Source organism: Paramisgurnus dabryanus, chromosome 21 (assembly GCF_030506205.2).
Source record: "Paramisgurnus dabryanus chromosome 21, PD_genome_1.1, whole genome shotgun sequence".
NCBI classification, from domain to species: domain Eukaryota; kingdom Metazoa; phylum Chordata; class Actinopteri; order Cypriniformes; family Cobitidae; genus Paramisgurnus; species Paramisgurnus dabryanus.
Window position 1 is genome coordinate 24,484,652 of NC_133357.1, and position 18,181 is coordinate 24,502,832.

Sequence of the window (18,181 nt, forward strand, 5' to 3'; positions counted from 1 at the left end):
TGTTTATTTCTCCTAAAATTTTGTTCATACCTGTTATTCATAAAAGTTCACTAGATGGCACCATGTTTACCGAGATGATATGCAAGTGAAGTAACAGCATAAAAGTTATATAACTGGTTATATCATTTCCCTTCAAATGTTTTCCTCCATTTTAAGTTTTCATGAAGACATACAGTATCCTATATATTTCCTATAGAGATTGTACTGTCATGAGTTTGGGAACATCCACACATCATTTATATACAGAGAAGCAGTTAAAACCACATCATGTTTTATTAAAACCTTTCAGACAGTAGGCTGTGTCATCAGCAATTTATTTCATATTTTAACAATTTTCATTTTTTTGCAAAATGTAGAAATAGTTCATTATACATCATAGTTTTTAGGCACTTAAAATACTTTTGAAAAGTATAGTTAGTTTGTATAATTATATTTTTGTGCCACCCCATGAACAAAGTTTAAAAAGTTGCTAAATTGCTAAATTTCAAAAAAGAAGTCCTTACAATTTTTAGGGGGCACATCCTTACATTTAATTTTTCAAACTATAAACCAAACATACAGTATTTACATATTTTTATATCTTTTAAAAAGTGTCACACAAAGTGATAGTACAGATGGTAAAATACATTTACACACAAAGAGTCTATATTTAACAAAATGTCATTAATATTTGTTTACAAAATAAGCTCACTAGCAATAAGCAGTTGTGTTCCTGTGTGCTAATGGATGGGGTGCTGGGCATGTATCAAGTTTAGATTTAACTCAGTATTGGGCATAAGTATATACAGTACTGTGCCAGTGTTTAAAGTAGACCCTCAAACTTGTTACGCTGTACTATACTAAATTGATCTACCAACTTTCTGGCAAATGCAATACGTTGTCTAGAAATACTAAAAATACATAAACTATGCAAAGTGCATATATACTGCAGTAATAGAGTTGTGTTGTGGTATGCTGTTTCAAACACAACCAAATATATTTTTATGTAATGGATTATGTGAAACTTTATTTCACAAATGAAACATTCAGAAGTGGTGAAATATTACTTAAAACAGCAGAAACATTTAAAAGCTTTTGCTTAATTTCTAAATAAATTACAATAATAATAATAATAAAAAAATCCAGTAGATGTATTACAATCTTTATAGACTACAGTAGATGTTTACTGCTTAGCATAACAGAAGTCCATTATTCATCTTTACTGTACAATCATTGCCTGCTTTAGGCCAGCATGCTGTTCCTCTAACATATTTACAGTTTAACACTGCAGTTAATATTAAAATGTAACAGTCTTAAACATAAGCATTTTTTAGCACTTAGTGCAATTGCTCTTAGACAAAGTGCTATACTATAATACAAAATTCAGTCTTATTAAAAATGCACGTGCTACTTTAGCTGCCTTACTAAAAAAGAGAGAAACTTCATCTTGATGTTGATTGTTGACGAATTGCTTTAGGATGCTAGAGAAGTAAAATAGACACAGTGACATTATAATAGGCACATATTCATAGAGGCTGTTTACACCTGGTATTAAGATGTGTTTTGGTCATTAATGGTGTTAGTTTCGCCAGTAGAGGGCGATCTACTACTTTTTAATGCAGATCAGGAGCAGAGCTTCCCTGCTGTCTTCCCTGTTGAGTATGCAATAAACGCAAACGGAAAAAACTATCGGTCAGAATTTTTGCAGATAAACAATAGTTATTGTTATCGTTATCGGTGCGGATCAATCAGGAAATCCGATGAATCGGTCAACCTCAAGATCAGATCACAAGTGGGCGATGCTAAATACAGGTGTAGATGAACTTTAAAACATTATAAGCTCGTCCATTTTTGACCGCAATCAGAGGTAGTCAAAAACACATTTGACCGGATTGCTGGTCGAATGCGTTCGAGCGGCCCAAAAAAAAAATCGAATGTGAGATGTATCGAGCACAATGCTTTAACATGACTTTTAGCAAGATCACATAGTGTACAGTGGTCTCTTTAGTTTTTTTTTATTGATAAAACTGAATCTGCTGAAGTTGCGTGAACTTATTTCATCAATTTCTTTTGAAAAATATCTGAGAAAGCCCTTGCATTTACATTTACAAAACGTTGTGCATCATGTCTACTAACAACACAAGCTGCGGTACTCTCATAATATTAGTGCGCATCAATTTAAACCCATAATTTCTCCCGCTTTGTTTTAACGACTAGCCAACTGACAATGGTGTAGTCTATTTTAGTTGCCTCAAAATAGCAACACGCCAACAATGTGCCTGAACACACGCCCATGGGCGCTAAAATGGGTGCATGTGCATTTGCAACGTGGAGCTGAACATGATAATGATATCTGTGCTGGGCTGAAACTAGCAAAAAACATTTGCGCCACGCATTGCGCGGAGTGAATGATAGAGCCCCAGGTGTGAACCGAAATCTCTCTCTCTCAAACACTTGTGAACCGATCAACCTAAATCCGATCTTAATACCAGGTGTGAACAGCTCTCTAAAAACTGGACACAAAGCATAACATTTAAAATCCTCAGAAAATGCAATAAAACTTTACCTTTAAAAGATGTTAAGCCATTAGTTTCTGCTGATGGTGAATCTTCACCTTTAAAAAGTTGACATTATTAGATTAATGCTTCTGAAGAAACATGAAGACATTCTGAAAATTATAAAAATTGACTCACCCTTTATCACACCATCAACATGAGTGACTGAAATACTATCCAGCTGCAGTTCCTCTTTTTCCTCAGATTCTGAAAGATCATAGACAAAATTAAATTCCTTCAAAACCTTAAAGGGATAGTTTAAACAAAAATGCAAATTCTCTCATCATTTACTCACCTTGCATTGTTACAAACCTGTCTTTGTTCTGCTGACCACAAAGGAAGATATTTGTAATCAAACAGGAAACAGAAGCACCATGACTTCCATAGTAGGTGGGTGAAAAGTCTGCTACGGATGTCAACGGTGCTCAAATGTTTGGTTACAAACATTGCTTAAAATATATTCATTTGTGTTCATCAAAACAAAGACATTTATACAGGTTTGTAACAACATGAGAGTGAGTAAATGATGACAGAATTTTCATTTTTTGGGTGAACTATCCCTTTAATAAACTATTGGTTTGTTGAATCATGTTGTAGAGTATAAGATTTGTGATATAAAACCACTATTAATGATCATTACTTTATCACAGTGTATTACTGTAAATTGTACCTTGTTATTAGTAAATCTTGTGAAAGGAAAATACCTTTTTCTAACGGTTTACTCTCCATGTACTCCATCAAGGGTGAAGTAGTTTCTGTAATCAAAAACACCCATACAAAAGAAAAGATAATGTAAAAAAAGTTTCACTCGGACAGATGGTTTTATGTGACTCTGTATGTGAACTCCAGGCTAATTATGAGATTAAAAGCATGAAAGGTTTTTTTTTGAGTAATGGGTAAATTTACTTTTTAATTTTGCATTGATTTCAATGTTTGACATGAAAGTATTCAGTCCATATGACTTACGGTTCTTGGAATCTGCTAGTGAGATAAACAAGTTATCACGAACCGGCTCTTTCTTCTCTAAAGATAAAAAAGAAATGTTTCATTAGTAATAATGAAATGTAATGGCATGTAAGATAAAAAAAATAGTATCTTAAAAAACTTTTTTTAAAGTTCAAAATCTATCAATGTATGACATTTTAGTAACACAGTAAAATAGCAAGTTGGTTTATACTATCATCATCTATTACACAAACACACACAATGTATGTACAATGTATAATATATAATGTATATATTTATTTTTGTACCTGGTTTACGAGTGATTTTCAGTACGATGCATCCAATGATCAAAATGACAATACAGCAGACAAAACAGCCCGAAATGGCCAGCAGTATTTTTCTTTTGAACACTGGAACAAGGGACAGAAATGAACAATAGTCAAGTACGGCACTGGCCAATAAAGTTAAACCTTTTATTGTTACAGGAAATTTAGAGAAAACAAATTTCACAAAAAAGTTTTGTTATTAGGGGTCAAGCCCAGAATGGGCGAAGACCTCTATTGTATCCGTTAGTTTTCTTATTGTTCTTCCGGCTTCTTCTTCCGCCATTGCGTCTATGGCAGCCCATAGCAGCGTACATAGGAAAGTTATGAAATTTGGCACGCTTATAAAGGACTGTCCCAAAAGTCTCCACAGCAAATTTTTAGTCTCTATATCAAACCCGCTAGCGCCACCAACAGTCCAAAGTTGCACTTACGTTTTTGCTTATAACTTCTGATCCGTAAGGCCTAGAAACAAAATTTATGTTTCCTCTGATTCATTGTCTCAAGACGATTGGAATGGATCCTACGACGTCATTTTCCGTCACGAACATTTTTCCGCCATTTTGAATTATTCTTAAAACCTACTTTTGCAAACTCGTCCTAGAGCTTTTGCCCGATTGTCAAGAAAATCGATATGTAGCATTTATAGACCCTCAATGCAAAAAGTTATGGAATTCATGTCGATTCGTCAATCCGTTTCCGTAAACCGTGTCAACAAAATTTTCGCAGAGCGCTAAAAAATGAATTTCAGGCTGTATCTTTGCCAAACTTAAGCCTTTTGACACGAGACTTGGTGCTTGTGATGGCAGTCAGGACCTGAGGGTGCATGCACAGTTTCGTCACAACGCCACCTAGTGGTCAGACAAATGTTTAAATGCCTATAACTTTGGCTGCGGTCGACATATTTTAGTGGGACTTGTTACCTTGTAGTCCAGGGGCCCGTTCTTCGTACGTCGCTAACTCAGTTAGCTGGATTTGATTGTTGATGATTTGGCATGATCTTGGATTATTTGGTTCTTCGAAGCTCATTCTAAACTTGGTGTCATAGCAACAGGTCCCTAAGCTCAAACCTGCTCGGGAGCAGGCTTATTTCATGTAAACAAGATTAGTTTGTACCTTTTTAAGCGGATGTGATACGGAAAGTCTGACGCAGTCGCGTATTCTTCATTATACGAGCGCAATCTGCGTAAGATGCATGATTAATATAAAGAGCTTTTCAAATTCAACACGTAATAAAAAAAGAATATATTAATTAAATCTTTTAGCGATGTTATTTAAAAAATATATAATATAACAAATATATTTTCCTGTACTTGTGCGACTTGTTTTTGTGTAACAGGTGTTTGATTATTATTCTTAAACGAATGACATGCTGATCACATTCATTTTAAATTTGTTTGAATTTTCCTTAATAAAAACAGCAATTAATCATACCCAGCACTAATAGATGTTATGTACAATAAAGACTATTACTCAGTGTGAAATAATTTTCATTTGAATAAACTAATCTCCTATTTTAGTTTTGTCTTTAGATTGTCAAGTAGCTTTCAATGTCATGCATAAAAAGGGTTTTCGTTTAGTAATTTCTATCTGTTCTATCTTTAAAACGTTGTCTACAAATATGTTACCCTGTCCCTGTTCTGTGACAAAAATGACCAAAATAACCAAATAAGTTTTTTGCACATATTTTCACATATCTTTATCTTCTTTACTACACTTTTCTGTGCAGACTCAGCAGATGCAGGACTTTCGGTTAACGTGGAATACTGCTAATATAGTCAGAAATCAGTTAAGAATAATGCAATTGAAGTAAACTTATTTAACCACTTGCATATAGTTTCTCTAAAGGACTACCATCTGAGAGGATTTCTTTACTGTCATGTGCATTGCTATCAGAAACGGTTGTATTTTATAATCTTTTGATGTAGAATAACATTACCATTCCCTTACTGCACATCATACTTTATTTACCACATTATTGGAAACTGATAAAAGTGTTGGTGTATTATCTACAACTGCACAAAAGAGAGGAAAACACTATCTTATAATACACTACAATTAAAATTTTATTTATCAGGAATTAAATTGTTGCATTGGCTGTCGGTTTAAGAAAGAGCAACTGCTCCAGAGATTATCTGTACAATCAGCCAGTTTAGAGACATCACTCCTGCCAGCACATCACATGAAGATGGAGGGCCACCACCTGTGTTTTTTTATTCTGCTTTTTAAGTTGCTGTTACAAACAGACAAAATAGCATTTAACTGTTTTTAAAAGAGACTTAAAGTACTTTAGGAGCATCAAATTTTAATTACAATCATTAATTTCAATCTTTGACAAGCATAGCAAAGATATCAAGATTATATTTTTACAGAAAATTTTGAATTATTTATGGTGATTTATGTACTAAAGTAGCTTTAACTGGGTTTTTAAATTCAGTCACATAAAACGTTCACAACCTTCCATCAATAGCTCTCAGACTGCAGGGGTTAAAAATGGGCGTGTTCTTGGCCATTGTAACAACTGGCCAATCACAGCGTGGCTGATCAGTGTTTCTACTATCGATATGTATTGACTTTTCTTGCAGTGCACGAACGCGCAGTGATCTCAGATAATTCAATCCTGCCATAATAATCATCAACAGCAGTGGTGTTCAAAGAACCAAATAAGCGAGATTATAATTAGCCAGATCTAAACTTCTCGGATGTCTCATTTGATCTCGGATGTATTAAGCGACGTACGAAGAACGGGCCCCTGAACTGTTGCTGAGTCTAACGATACTAAACATGCCAGGTTGTGCCTTACGCTTAGCCCTGCGCAGCAAAATAGCGCTTAAAAAACATGCGCGAATATCTCCGTGAGCGTTATTCCAATCGACTAGAAAACGCCATAGGAAGAACATTACATTACCTTCTGAACAAAAACCTCTATTGGCGCTATATTAAAATTTTCATCAGAAATGGCCGAAATTTGCAAAAACGAAAATTACCTTTAAATTTTGTGTTTTTTTTACACACAATTAGTTATAACTTCGCACCGAAAAGAGATTTTTTTCACCAGATTTGATAGGCTGATGTATGATCACAGTCTGAGGCTACACAAAAAAAATTGTATGCTTGCACCACTAGTTGGCCCTATAATTAAACAAAACCTTTGAAATCAAGCAACCCTATGGTCATACAACTGTTTCTTCACTAAACTAAAGTGTGTAGTCATGACACTTGCTAGATGTAACACAATTATGATCTGAGGGTGCATGCACAACTTTGTCATTGCGCCACCTAGTGGTTTTGAGATAGAAATATCGTATTTTTTGCCTAAAACTACTGCTACAGTACAACTAAAGCCTTGAGTCATCATGGATTAAGCCTTTAATGGTTTGAAGTATAATCATTGGTGCATTCCAATTCACTCCCTAGAAACCAATGAGAATACCTTATCAACTATTTTTGCAAGAGCTATATTTCTGCATAAGAACATCGTAGAGACATGGGGTGGGCTCTTTTGACTCATGACACCACTGTAACATTATGTGAGCTGAGTATTGCCACTGCAAGCTGTATATTTCAGCTATATTTCCATTTGTTTTCTTTATATTATATCATGGATTATTTGTTTTATTTCTTTTTTATGGTTTCACACTATAGTACAGTATTTTTTTCAAGGTAAACTGGGATAGTGTGTTGATTCAGTTCAATTTCTGAAAAACATTTTTAAAGCAATTTTTAGCAAAAACAACTAGTCAAGTTGATTCATCCACCAGATCATATGACCATCATAAATTACATGCTTAGTCTACTCAGCTGCCCATGCTGTCATACTCTCAGTATGACAAAATGATTTGCATATAAATAGCACGCAGTGTGAAAAGTCGCGCAATTCATATGCCAAATTACAATTTTGCGTGCATATGATAGACCAGTCCTTTCCGTTCGCTTAATATGACGCAAATTTTCATGTTGTTTTATGTATTGGTTTCTCTTTTCTTTCTGTGTGCTATACACACACACTTCATGAGAATGGGTTGCAAAAATATGTATTATGATATGTGAACATATGACAGTATATTAATATAATGCAAATATTACTTACAAATATTATTTGCCATGAACGGATCGCTCCAATAGGAGTACAGCGGTCGTTCTGTCCTTTTCCCTCTGCATTTAAATTCATTTTTAATAGTTTCTTCAGTTGATTTGACCTTTAATGTACTTGAAGATTCATTCAGCTCCTGATTGTTCTCAAACCAGGTGTAATTCCATGTTTTATCATCTAAAACCTTACAATTCAGTGTCAGGATATTTCCAGCGATGATGTCACTCAATTCAGTGACCAGGTTCAGTGAAGCTGCTGAAAGAGCTTAAAACAAACAAATCAATTATTTTATATTTGTTATAATAAGTGTTTTACAAAGCAAGACAAGGGTTTTGTTATTGTTTAAGGTGAGTGTGTCTCATTTCTGTGCCGCTACTGCCAATAACTTGAATTAAAAGAATAAACGGGAAAAACTAAAACAAATAAAAATATATTGAAATAAAGAAAAAAGGCATTTTAAAAACATTTAAAAGTGTCAAAGGATGCATTAAAATAATGTTAAATTATTCTCTGATATCTACATAGAAGTTATGTTGCTTTATTAAGTAAAAAATAAAATAAAATATAAAGTCCATTTACACTCCTAGGATTTACTTTCAGAAAGAAATGGTCTATTATTACCTTATATAGCCTGTATCAGACGAGGATATGGAGATTGGTTATGGACGTTTCTGAGTGGTAAGTTTGTGTTTTTTTCAATATGGACCTGTACAATTTGTATGTTCACTTACCTTTAACTTGCACTTTTTTCCCCTCACTTTGGATTAAGAAGTCACGTCTCTTTGCTTCGCAGTAAAAGTCACCAGCGTCATGGGCCGATGCTGAATTAATAATATAATTTTTATCTACAGTAGAAAGTTTTGTTGTCTTTGAGTCTTTGTACCAATAATATTCCCATGCGGCCCCTGGCATGTCACAAGTAAGCTGGACTCGCTCATCAGTGTAGAAAAACTCAAATGATGGCTCTGGTTGTATGACTGGTTTAGGTGTGGAAACTGCAAACAACAGTTGTATGGTTAAACATCCATTCACAAACAAGAACTGCCCATTCTTTATAGTCTGGGGCTACATTTACACAACAACAATGTAGTTAAAAAACTGTAGGCCACCATTATTGTTTTGGTTATCATGGATGACCGAATTAACACTACGCATGGCAACATGTAACTTTACATGCACTTTGAAACCTCTTCTCAAAAGTCTGCATTTTCAGGACCCCAAAATGCTGTTGTCGTGCAATTGAACAGCCAAACCACAACATTTTTTTTTACTGAAATGTAAAGTTAAAAATGTTACAGTGTAAACAACCCCTAAATTAACTAAACTATACTGCTAGTGCTTCTCAAGAAACCCCCAGCACTTTGTTAAAGTCTATACAGTATGGCACACCTAGTTCAGCTCTCTGCTAATGTAATGATGATGATGTGAATTAAATGTGTTAAATTTAGAAGACACAAAATGTGCAGTGCTGTAGGTTTCTAGTGAAGCACTAGCAGTATTTTGGTTAATTTAGTCTCAAACTATCAAGACTTTAAAAACCACTGTTCTTACACAATAGCCAACAACAACCAAAGACTTGAGATCAATAAAAAACTACATACAGCTTGCTCATTGACCTATTCATAGTGCCTGTCTGTCACTTTAAGCTTTTGACTTTGTGTGAACTCATTGTTTCATTTATATCTGACTTCCACATTAGCAGAATTATCTTTACTTGCCTGAAATGTTAAGATGCAGAGCCTCTGATTCTTTTGTAGTAACTGGAGATCTCCGTAGATGTTTTGCTTTGCACTTATAGTTTCCAGAGTGACTTGATTTTGCGAAGTTTATTGAAAGTGTTTTTCCAGATATGGAGATGTCATTGTCTTTGGAGAGCTTAATTTTGTTGTTGTACCATTCATATTCCCAATCGTTTGGATTTTCATTGATTGAACACGTCAGAATCACCTTTTCAATTGGGTAAAATAAATCCCATTGAGGCTCTTTGGACAGTTGTGGTTGAGGTGGCTCTGTGTAGATAAACCCAAAAGAAAATTACTTAACATTGGAAACTGCCTCGACATCTTAAACCATATTTTATACCACAAATTAACACATTTTCTGTTTAGTGAGGTCCAACACAATCTCATGTCAATTTGTTTTTTACGAGGTGGCTATTTCGTAAAAAATTAATATGACATAGTTTGTACGTTTGATTTGCATTCGCCCATATGAACCTGTGACATTGGGTTTAGGAGTTAGACATCATTATTGTTATTTTTTCGTGTTAACCATTCAAGTTTTTATATTTACATTTGCGCATTTGGCAGGAGCTTTAATCCAAAGCGACTTTACATGGTACAATTCATATCATACCAATTAGCCAACTTGTAAAATACTTACAAATTTCTGTGAGCTGAGATGTTTGCAATGTTTTATATGTGCAGTGACCTTAAGCAATTTAAAATTGTTAGATATAATTTAAAATAGAAATGAACAGACCTTTAACTTGCACTTTCATTTTCCCACTGTTGATTGAGAAGTCACGTCTCTTTGCTTTGCAGTAATATTCACCAGTGTCATGGAGAGATGCTGAATTAATAATATAATTTTTATTTGCAGTAGAAAGTTCTGTTGTCTCTGAGTCTTTGTACCAATGATATTCCCATGCGGCACCTGGCATGTTACAAGTAAGCCGGACTTGTTCATCAGTGTAGAAAAACTCAAATGATGGGTCTTGTCGTATGTCTGGTTCAGGAGTGGAATCTACAAACAACAGTTGTATGGTTAAAAATCCATCCCCAAATAATAACATCCTGAAGTCGCACATGCTTGTTTTTCTTAAGACTAAAGCCTGGTTTCACAGAAAAGGCTTAGCTTAAGCCAGTACTAGGCCTTAGTTAAATTAAGTTTTAACAGCTTTTGTAAACATGCCATAGAAAAATTCATTACTGGTGTGTATCTTGAAATTAGGCATGGGCCGGTTACCGGTTTCAAGGTTTTAAAGAGTCAAGGTTTCAAAACCACTCAAATTTTCATTGACACGATTTCCAAAGTATGAGTTCATTTAATCATTAAATCTTGTAATTGATTTGATGTTTACATTTAATATATAGCAGTGCTTCTCAACCTCTTTTGGGCCAGTGCCCCATCCATTATCCAGGTCCTCCACGAAAAATGAGCTTAATATCTTTCCTGAATATATGCTGATTAACATTCCTTATACATAAATAATAATAATAATATGCCTGGCATTGTTATTAACAAGAAATAGCAGGTTGTTTCAACCCATTAACTACCACTATGTTTAAGGCGGGGTGCATGATCTCTGAAAGCCAATGTCGATATTTGAAATCACCTAAACAAACACGCCCCTACGCCAATAGAATTTGGACCTGCTTTTGATAGACCCGCCCCACACATACGCAACCCAGACAATGATGTCGGTTAGTAGACATGCCCATTACTGCTGATTGGCTAAAAGTGTGTTTTGGTAGTTGGCCCGACTCTCTTTCCCAAAGCGTTTTTCAGATATCGTGCACTCCGCCTTTAAAATTACCACAGGATTATTTTGACTCAGCCGTGGGTTGCAACAACCTACAATCAGTTTCCTCACTGATCTCTTTCAGGTGAATGGCACTTTTTAACAATTTTTTACATCAAACTGTATAATTCATGGTTTTGGCACTAATACAGTCAATCTTCATGTGAACAGCACATTACTCTTCCTTGTTCACCTGTTTAAGCGCGACTGACCTTGTGTGAACTCATTCGTCCCTTATATCTGACTTCCACATAAGCAGATTTATCTTTACTTGCCTGAAATATGAAGCTGCAGAGCCTCTGCTTCTTTTGTAGTAACTGGAGATCTCTGTAGATGTTTTGCTTTGCACGTATAACTTCCAGAGTGACTTGACTTTGCAGAGTTTATTGAAAGTGTTTTTCCAGATAAGGAGATGTCATTGTCTTTGGAGAGCTTCATTTCATTTTTGTACCATTCATATTCCCAGTCATTTGGATTTTCATTGATTGAACACGTCAGAGTCACCTCTTCAGTTGGGTAAAATAAATCCCATTGAGGCTCTTTGGACAGTTGTGGTTGAGGTGGCTCTGTATAGATATAAAAACAATGTATGTTGAAGGTCTTTTTGGCATTGTATGCAAGACAAAAATGCATAAGATTTATCTTACCGATTATGGTCAGGTTTTTTGGTTCAGATGAAAATGGGACCCCATTCCTGCTTATATGACACGTGTAGGATCCTTTGTGAAGCATTGTAGCACTTGAGATAGTGTAAGTCTGACTGCCACTGCTGACCTCAGTATTGTCTTTTTTCCACTGGTATGTCCATGGAGGAGATGTCTGCTCTGTAATGCTACAGGTAAATCTGACCTGTTCACCGGTGTAGATCGCTGGGTATTCTGGATCTTGCTTCAAACTGATTGTTGGCATGGAACCTTTATTTGGGATGTAGAAAATGTATGTAAATATCAATACAATTATATCTAAAAATAAATAAAATGACTAAAATTAGTTCAGGTCAATTGAGGCTAACAATAAACAGACCCCCATGGGGTCCGACCATTTTGGGACCCTGGCTTCTGACATGCTCTTACATTTGGTCTTTTTTCAGTTGCTTTAAACATATTAATGGCTAATACCACATAACATTGTATTCAGCACAAACTGTGTTAAAATAATATGCGAGTAACGTGTGTGCACATGTTTGTATTTTTAAGTAGGGCTGTAACGATTAATCATGCAAATGAATGAATTACTGTGAAATCCCGGCACATCCCAAAGCCAGGGGGCGCTCTCGTGCAGAAACTTCCTTTGTGCCACAGAAGTATCATTACAAATGTCTACAAGAATATTGATATCGCTGTTCTTCAGATTGTTTCAGGTATTTTCATGATAATAAAGAATATTTTGAATAATTTTGTTTAACGAATGTTGCCTTTTAAAATGTATGTTATAAACGACTCAGACTCATAATGATTTTAGATTGATAAGGACTTCCTACTGACCAAATGCCTTAGTATACGCACAAGCTGTGCATGAAACACAGAATCGCAGCCTTGCGTTTCAGAATCGATTTCAGAAAGGCATTTTTAATGGGGCACACGATTAATTGTTACAGCCCTATTTTTAAGTAAATGATGTTTATGCGTGGTAATTAAAACAAAAGTTGCTGAAATAAGGCCAAGGAATACACACTATTTGTTTACATTAAAAAAGTACTGGACCTTGTAGAGTTGGGAATTTGCTACAAAAAGATGTAAAAACCATTTATTGTGTAAAGTCATGCAAGGGATGGTCAATGATATTGATGTGATTCACACCTGAGGAGAAAAAGACCCATCCCCCTAATGCCTCAATAAGGAATGTTTTGCTAGAATGAATTTGAGGCGACTTAAAAAGAAAATGTTTTGCTTGTAGTTTAATAACAAACTAATGTACAATAAAATATAAATAATAAGTATCAAATGTGCATTTTTGTACACATACATTTTAGCAGGCACATTTGTGTCAGTTTGGAAAATGTATGTCTGCATTTCCCCCAGACATACGTTCGTCTCCCACACAAAAACAGAATTGTATTCAAAATATGTAAAATTCCGCAAAATTCCGCGTTAATACCAGATTCCGTGTTAATTTGCCAATTCAATTATAGGGCCCTATACGTATCACTTCTTTATATGGGCACTTCCCCCAGAAAACCTCGCCCACCCGTCTATCAGTGGGAGACGCTAGAGCTTTCAAACATCTTATCACGACACTCAGCTTTGTTTAATTTCAAAACTCAACAATGGCACGAAAGAAGAAGTGTGTTTTTGGATGTAAGGAGAAGAAATCCAGCCTCATGAAAACAATGGATTTCGTTTATTATCCGGGGTAGTAGCAGAGTTTTGCGTGTGTGTTTGATGTGGTGGATTTTCCCAACCGGGTCATGACGAGTTGCATGCGGTAAGTAAGACTTCTGTCTTATGTTGGAAATAGGCGCGTGTATATTATATAAATGACACGAACATGTAGTGAATCATAAGTTAAAACAGTGTTGTATAGTGTTGCATGACTCGTACTCGCTCCTCCCGCGGTATAACACCGCCTTCTTCATTTTTTCGTACTTATCGGAAAGATTTGGTAAAGCTAATCTTTCTTTTATAAATCTGATTAAACTAAAGACTCTTCGGTGATATAAAGGTAGTCATACTACTCTATAGGTACTCCAGATTAACATCAGAAATGCAGAAACAGTGTGTGTTACGTGAGCTTTAAGTTTTTCTGCTTTGATTAGGAGAAAACACGGCACCGCGTTTTTGGACCCCTAGGAGTTAAAAAAACTAAATTGTAATTACAGGCCTAAATACCACAGCCAAACTTCCTATTCTAATTTTAAAGGTCACGTTCTTTCTGATCCCATTTTTCAAACTTTAGTTAGTGTGTAATATTGCTGTTAGAGCATAAATAATACCTGTTAAATGATAAAGCTCAAATTTCACTGCCATTTTCTTTAACAGAATTCCCCTTTCAAAGACTACAGTGAACGGCCGGTTTGGACTACAGCCCTTTACTTCCCAGTTGAATGACGTCAAAGTAAGAGTTTTTGACTAAACTCTGCCCACAGGAATACGTCAGTTGCCAGCAAAGCTCAAACGGCTCTGCTAAGCTAAGCTGCTATTGAATCACAACACTCAAAGCTTTAAAAACACAGAAAGAATGGGACCTTTAATAAACAGAACTAGCCTACTTCTAAAACAAAATATACAAATATTAAAAAGTAGGCTGAGACTTGCCATTGGCTGTTGTTTTTGAATAAATAATGAGGTGAGTCTATGAAAGGATTAGGGGCTATTTTGCGTGCTATTTTTATTATAAATATAATTGTTTCATATTGTAATGTTTCGTTTCATTATGTTTTGTGTAATAATGCGTTACATTTTCAGTTTTGTTATTCTAGATGCATTTTTTTTAAGGTTACCATTGTGCAGACTAGTAATAGTTTCCATTTGAACTCAATACTGCTGAGAAGAACTCTCAAAACTAGTATAATAAAGTGACTGAATTCTTGTATTATTTACCAGAGTGGCACCCTGTTACTTGGCAACGTTTTTTATGATTAGCATGGGCCAAATTTTGTCATTGAATTGATATAGGATGCAGCATTTGTATTTATTATAAATGAAGTACAGGACAACCCTATCACTTCTGTCTCACAAAATAACTTACACCGGTGGGGTCAAACATGGAAATCAAAAGAACTTACGGATCCTAAAAATGGCAATGAATAAGCAAATCGAGATACACTGACAAGACAGATTATGACCCAGCAGACGCATCATGCGTGTACTTAAGAAATAATTGCTTCTTAAGGGCTCATTATAGTTGTGCATAGGTCCTAGGAGGGGTTCTGGTGGACCAATCACAGCACTTGCGGCCAGCGTAGAACTGACGCGCTGTTAAAATTATTGCGAGGTGCACGTCAAGCTACGCAGAGCTACACACAGGCTGCAGATAACCTACGGCGTACAGCTTACGCATGACTATAAATCGGGCTCTACACTCATTTGTGATTGGCTGAAAGTTACTTTACTCAAATCTAAGTAAGAAATCAGAGAACATGGATGAGTATAGTGGCGGTGTGTGGAAAAAGTGGGCTGGGACGTCTTCTCCGGTCCCCTGTGGTTGCTACACACTTGGTTGCAGACAGTACTGTATTTAAAGTTTAATGAACTGTAGTCTTCCCTGATTGTTGGTGTAAACATTGCCCCCCAAGAACTCCTTAATGCCCCCCGTTCAAAAATCTTGCTTCCAGCGCCCCCCTTGAGAAACGCTAAGGCTTTATTTTTTACCTGCCATACATTTTTCACAATGCTCAAAAAAATACAACTGGTAGGCAGACATTTGAAAATAAGTGTTGTGTTGGCAATAGCAATACTGCAACACCATGAATCCATGGGATTTTTGCTTAAAGTTATAATTCCGGCAAAATCTCATACCAGCACATGCCTACTTGAGATAAAAACAATATCGCAAACATATTTTTAGATTTATCAGTGCAAGCTATTTTCAGTTAAGACAGCTCAAACATGTGTTTTAGTCTAAGACTAACCTTAAGTCTTGTCTGTGAAACTGGGGGGTAAATGAACCAAATTATACTGCCAACAGTGTCTGAATGCTGAAACTCACAGTACTGCACACTTTGTAAGTCTCCCTTATATGACACACCCGGCTATCTGGTTATATGATGATGATGTGAATCAAATGTGTTAAATATGCAAGACACAAAATGTGCAGTGCTGTGGGACTGAAGGTGAGCAACCACTGTTTTTACACAGGAAACTGCAAATGCCAACGTAAATTAAAGCTAAAAAAATAGCAGGCTGTTTTAACCCATGGTTGAATCAAATATTAAAACAACCACTAAGTTAAAATTACTACAGGATTTTTTTGACCCAGCCGTGGGTTGCAACAACCTGCCAGTTTTTCGACGGGTAAAAAACTACAATCAGCTTCCTCACTGATCTCTTTCAGGTGAATGGCACTTTTAAACTATTTTTTTTCATCAAACTGTAGAATTAATGGTTTTGGGACTAGTACAGTACCTTAATGTGAACAGCACATTACTCTTCCTTGTTGACCTGTTTAAGTGCGTCTGACCTTGTGTGAACTCATTCGTCATTTATATCTGACTTCCACATAAGCAGAATTATCTTTACTTGCCTGAAATGTGAAGCTGCAGAGCCTCTGCTTCTTTTGTAGTAACTGGAGATCTCTGTAGATGTTTTGCTTTGCACGTATAACTTCCAGAGTGACTTGACTTTGCAGAGTTTATTGAAAGTGTTTTTTCAGATATGGAGATGTCATTGTCTTTGGAGAGCTTAATTTCATTTTTGTACCATTCATATTCCCAATCATTTGGATTTTCATTGATTGAACACGTCAGAGTCACCTTTTCAGTTGGGTAAAATAAATCCCATTGAGGCTCTTTGGACAGTTGTGGTTGAGGTGGCTCTGTATAGATATAAAAACAATTTATGTTGAAGGTCTTTTTGGCATTGTATGCAAGACAAAAATGCATAAGATTGATCTTACCGATTATGGTCAGTTGTTTTGGTTCAGATGAAAATGGGACCCCATTCCTGCTTATATGACACGTGTAGGACCCTTTGTGAAGCATTGTAGCACTTGAGATAGTGTAAGTCTGACCGCCACTGCTGACCTCAGTATTGTCTTTTTTCCACTGGTATGTCCACTGAGTTGATGTTTGCTCTGTAATGCTACAGGTAAGTCTAACCTGTTCACCGGTGTAGATCGCTGGGTATTCTGGATCTTGCTTCAAACTGATTGTTGGCATGGAACCTTTATTTGGGATGTAGAAAATTTATGTAAATATCAATACAATTATATCTAAAAAGTAAATAAAATTACTAAAATTAGTTCAGGTCAATTGAGGCTAACAATTAACAGACCCCCATGGGGTCCGACCATTTTGGGACCCTGGCTTCTGACATGCTCTTACATTTGGTCTTTTTTCAGTTGCTTTAAACATATTAATGGCTAATACCACATAACATTGTATTCAGCACAAACTGTGTTAAAATAATATGCGAGTAACGTGTGTGCACATGTTTGTATTTTTAAGTAGGGCTGTAACGATTAATCATGCAAATGAATGAATTACTGTGAAATCCCGGCACATCCCAAAGCCAGGGGGCGCTCTCGTGCAGAAACTTCCTTTGTGCCACAGAAGTAGCATTACAAATGTCTACAAGAATATTGATATCGCTGTTCTTCAGATTGTTTCAGGTATTTTCATGATAATAAAGAATATTTTGAATAATTTTGTTTAACGAATGTTGCCTTTTAAAATGTATGTTATAAACGACTCAGACTCATAATGATTTTAGATTGATAAGGACTTCCTACTGACCAAATGCCTTAGTATACGCACAAGCTGTGCATGAAACACAGAATCGCAGCCTTGCGTTTCAGAATCGATTTCAGAAAGGCATTTTTAATGGGACACACGATTAATTGTTACAGCCCTATTTTTAAGTAAATGATGTTTATGCGTGGTAATTAAAACAAAAGTTGCTGAAATAAGGCCAAGGAATACACACTATTTGTTTACATTAAAAAAGTACTGGACCTTGTAGAGTTGGGAATTTGCTACAAAAAGATGTAAAAACCATTTATTGTGTAAAGTCATGCAAGGGATGGTCAATGATATTGATGTGATTCACACCTGAGGAGAAAAAGACCCATCCCCCTAATGCCTCAATAAGGAATGTTTTGCTAGAAT

General features: G+C 35.7%; 1 protein-coding gene across 2 annotated transcripts in view; it reads right to left on the reverse strand.

The window, feature by feature from the left end:
- Positions 1-254: 254 nt before the first annotated feature.
- The window catches only part of LOC135775836 (Fc receptor-like protein 5), a 41,223-nt gene continuing 23,296 nt past the window's right edge, over positions 255-18,181 (reverse strand). Inside the window, exons 10-23 of one of the 2 annotated variants that reach the window (XM_065286365.2) lie at positions 16,972-17,238; positions 16,600-16,890; positions 12,066-12,332; positions 11,694-11,984; positions 10,377-10,640; positions 9,614-9,904; positions 8,627-8,890; positions 7,893-8,159; positions 3,788-3,889; positions 3,501-3,557; positions 3,239-3,289; positions 2,673-2,741; positions 2,546-2,593; positions 255-1,460 (exon numbers count right to left, since the gene is read on the reverse strand). In XM_065286365.2, the coding sequence (XP_065142437.1) occupies positions 1,453-1,460; positions 2,546-2,593; positions 2,673-2,741; positions 3,239-3,289; positions 3,501-3,557; positions 3,788-3,889; positions 7,893-8,159; positions 8,627-8,890; positions 9,614-9,904; positions 10,377-10,640; positions 11,694-11,984; positions 12,066-12,332; positions 16,600-16,890; positions 16,972-17,238 (2,537 nt within the window). In that variant the 3' untranslated portion in view covers positions 255-1,452. The remainder of the gene's footprint in view (positions 1,461-2,545; positions 2,594-2,672; positions 2,742-3,238; positions 3,290-3,500; positions 3,558-3,787; positions 3,890-7,892; positions 8,160-8,626; positions 8,891-9,613; positions 9,905-10,376; positions 10,641-11,693; positions 11,985-12,065; positions 12,333-16,599; positions 16,891-16,971; positions 17,239-18,181) is intronic. The other variant, XM_073812968.1, reaches the window with a different exon arrangement.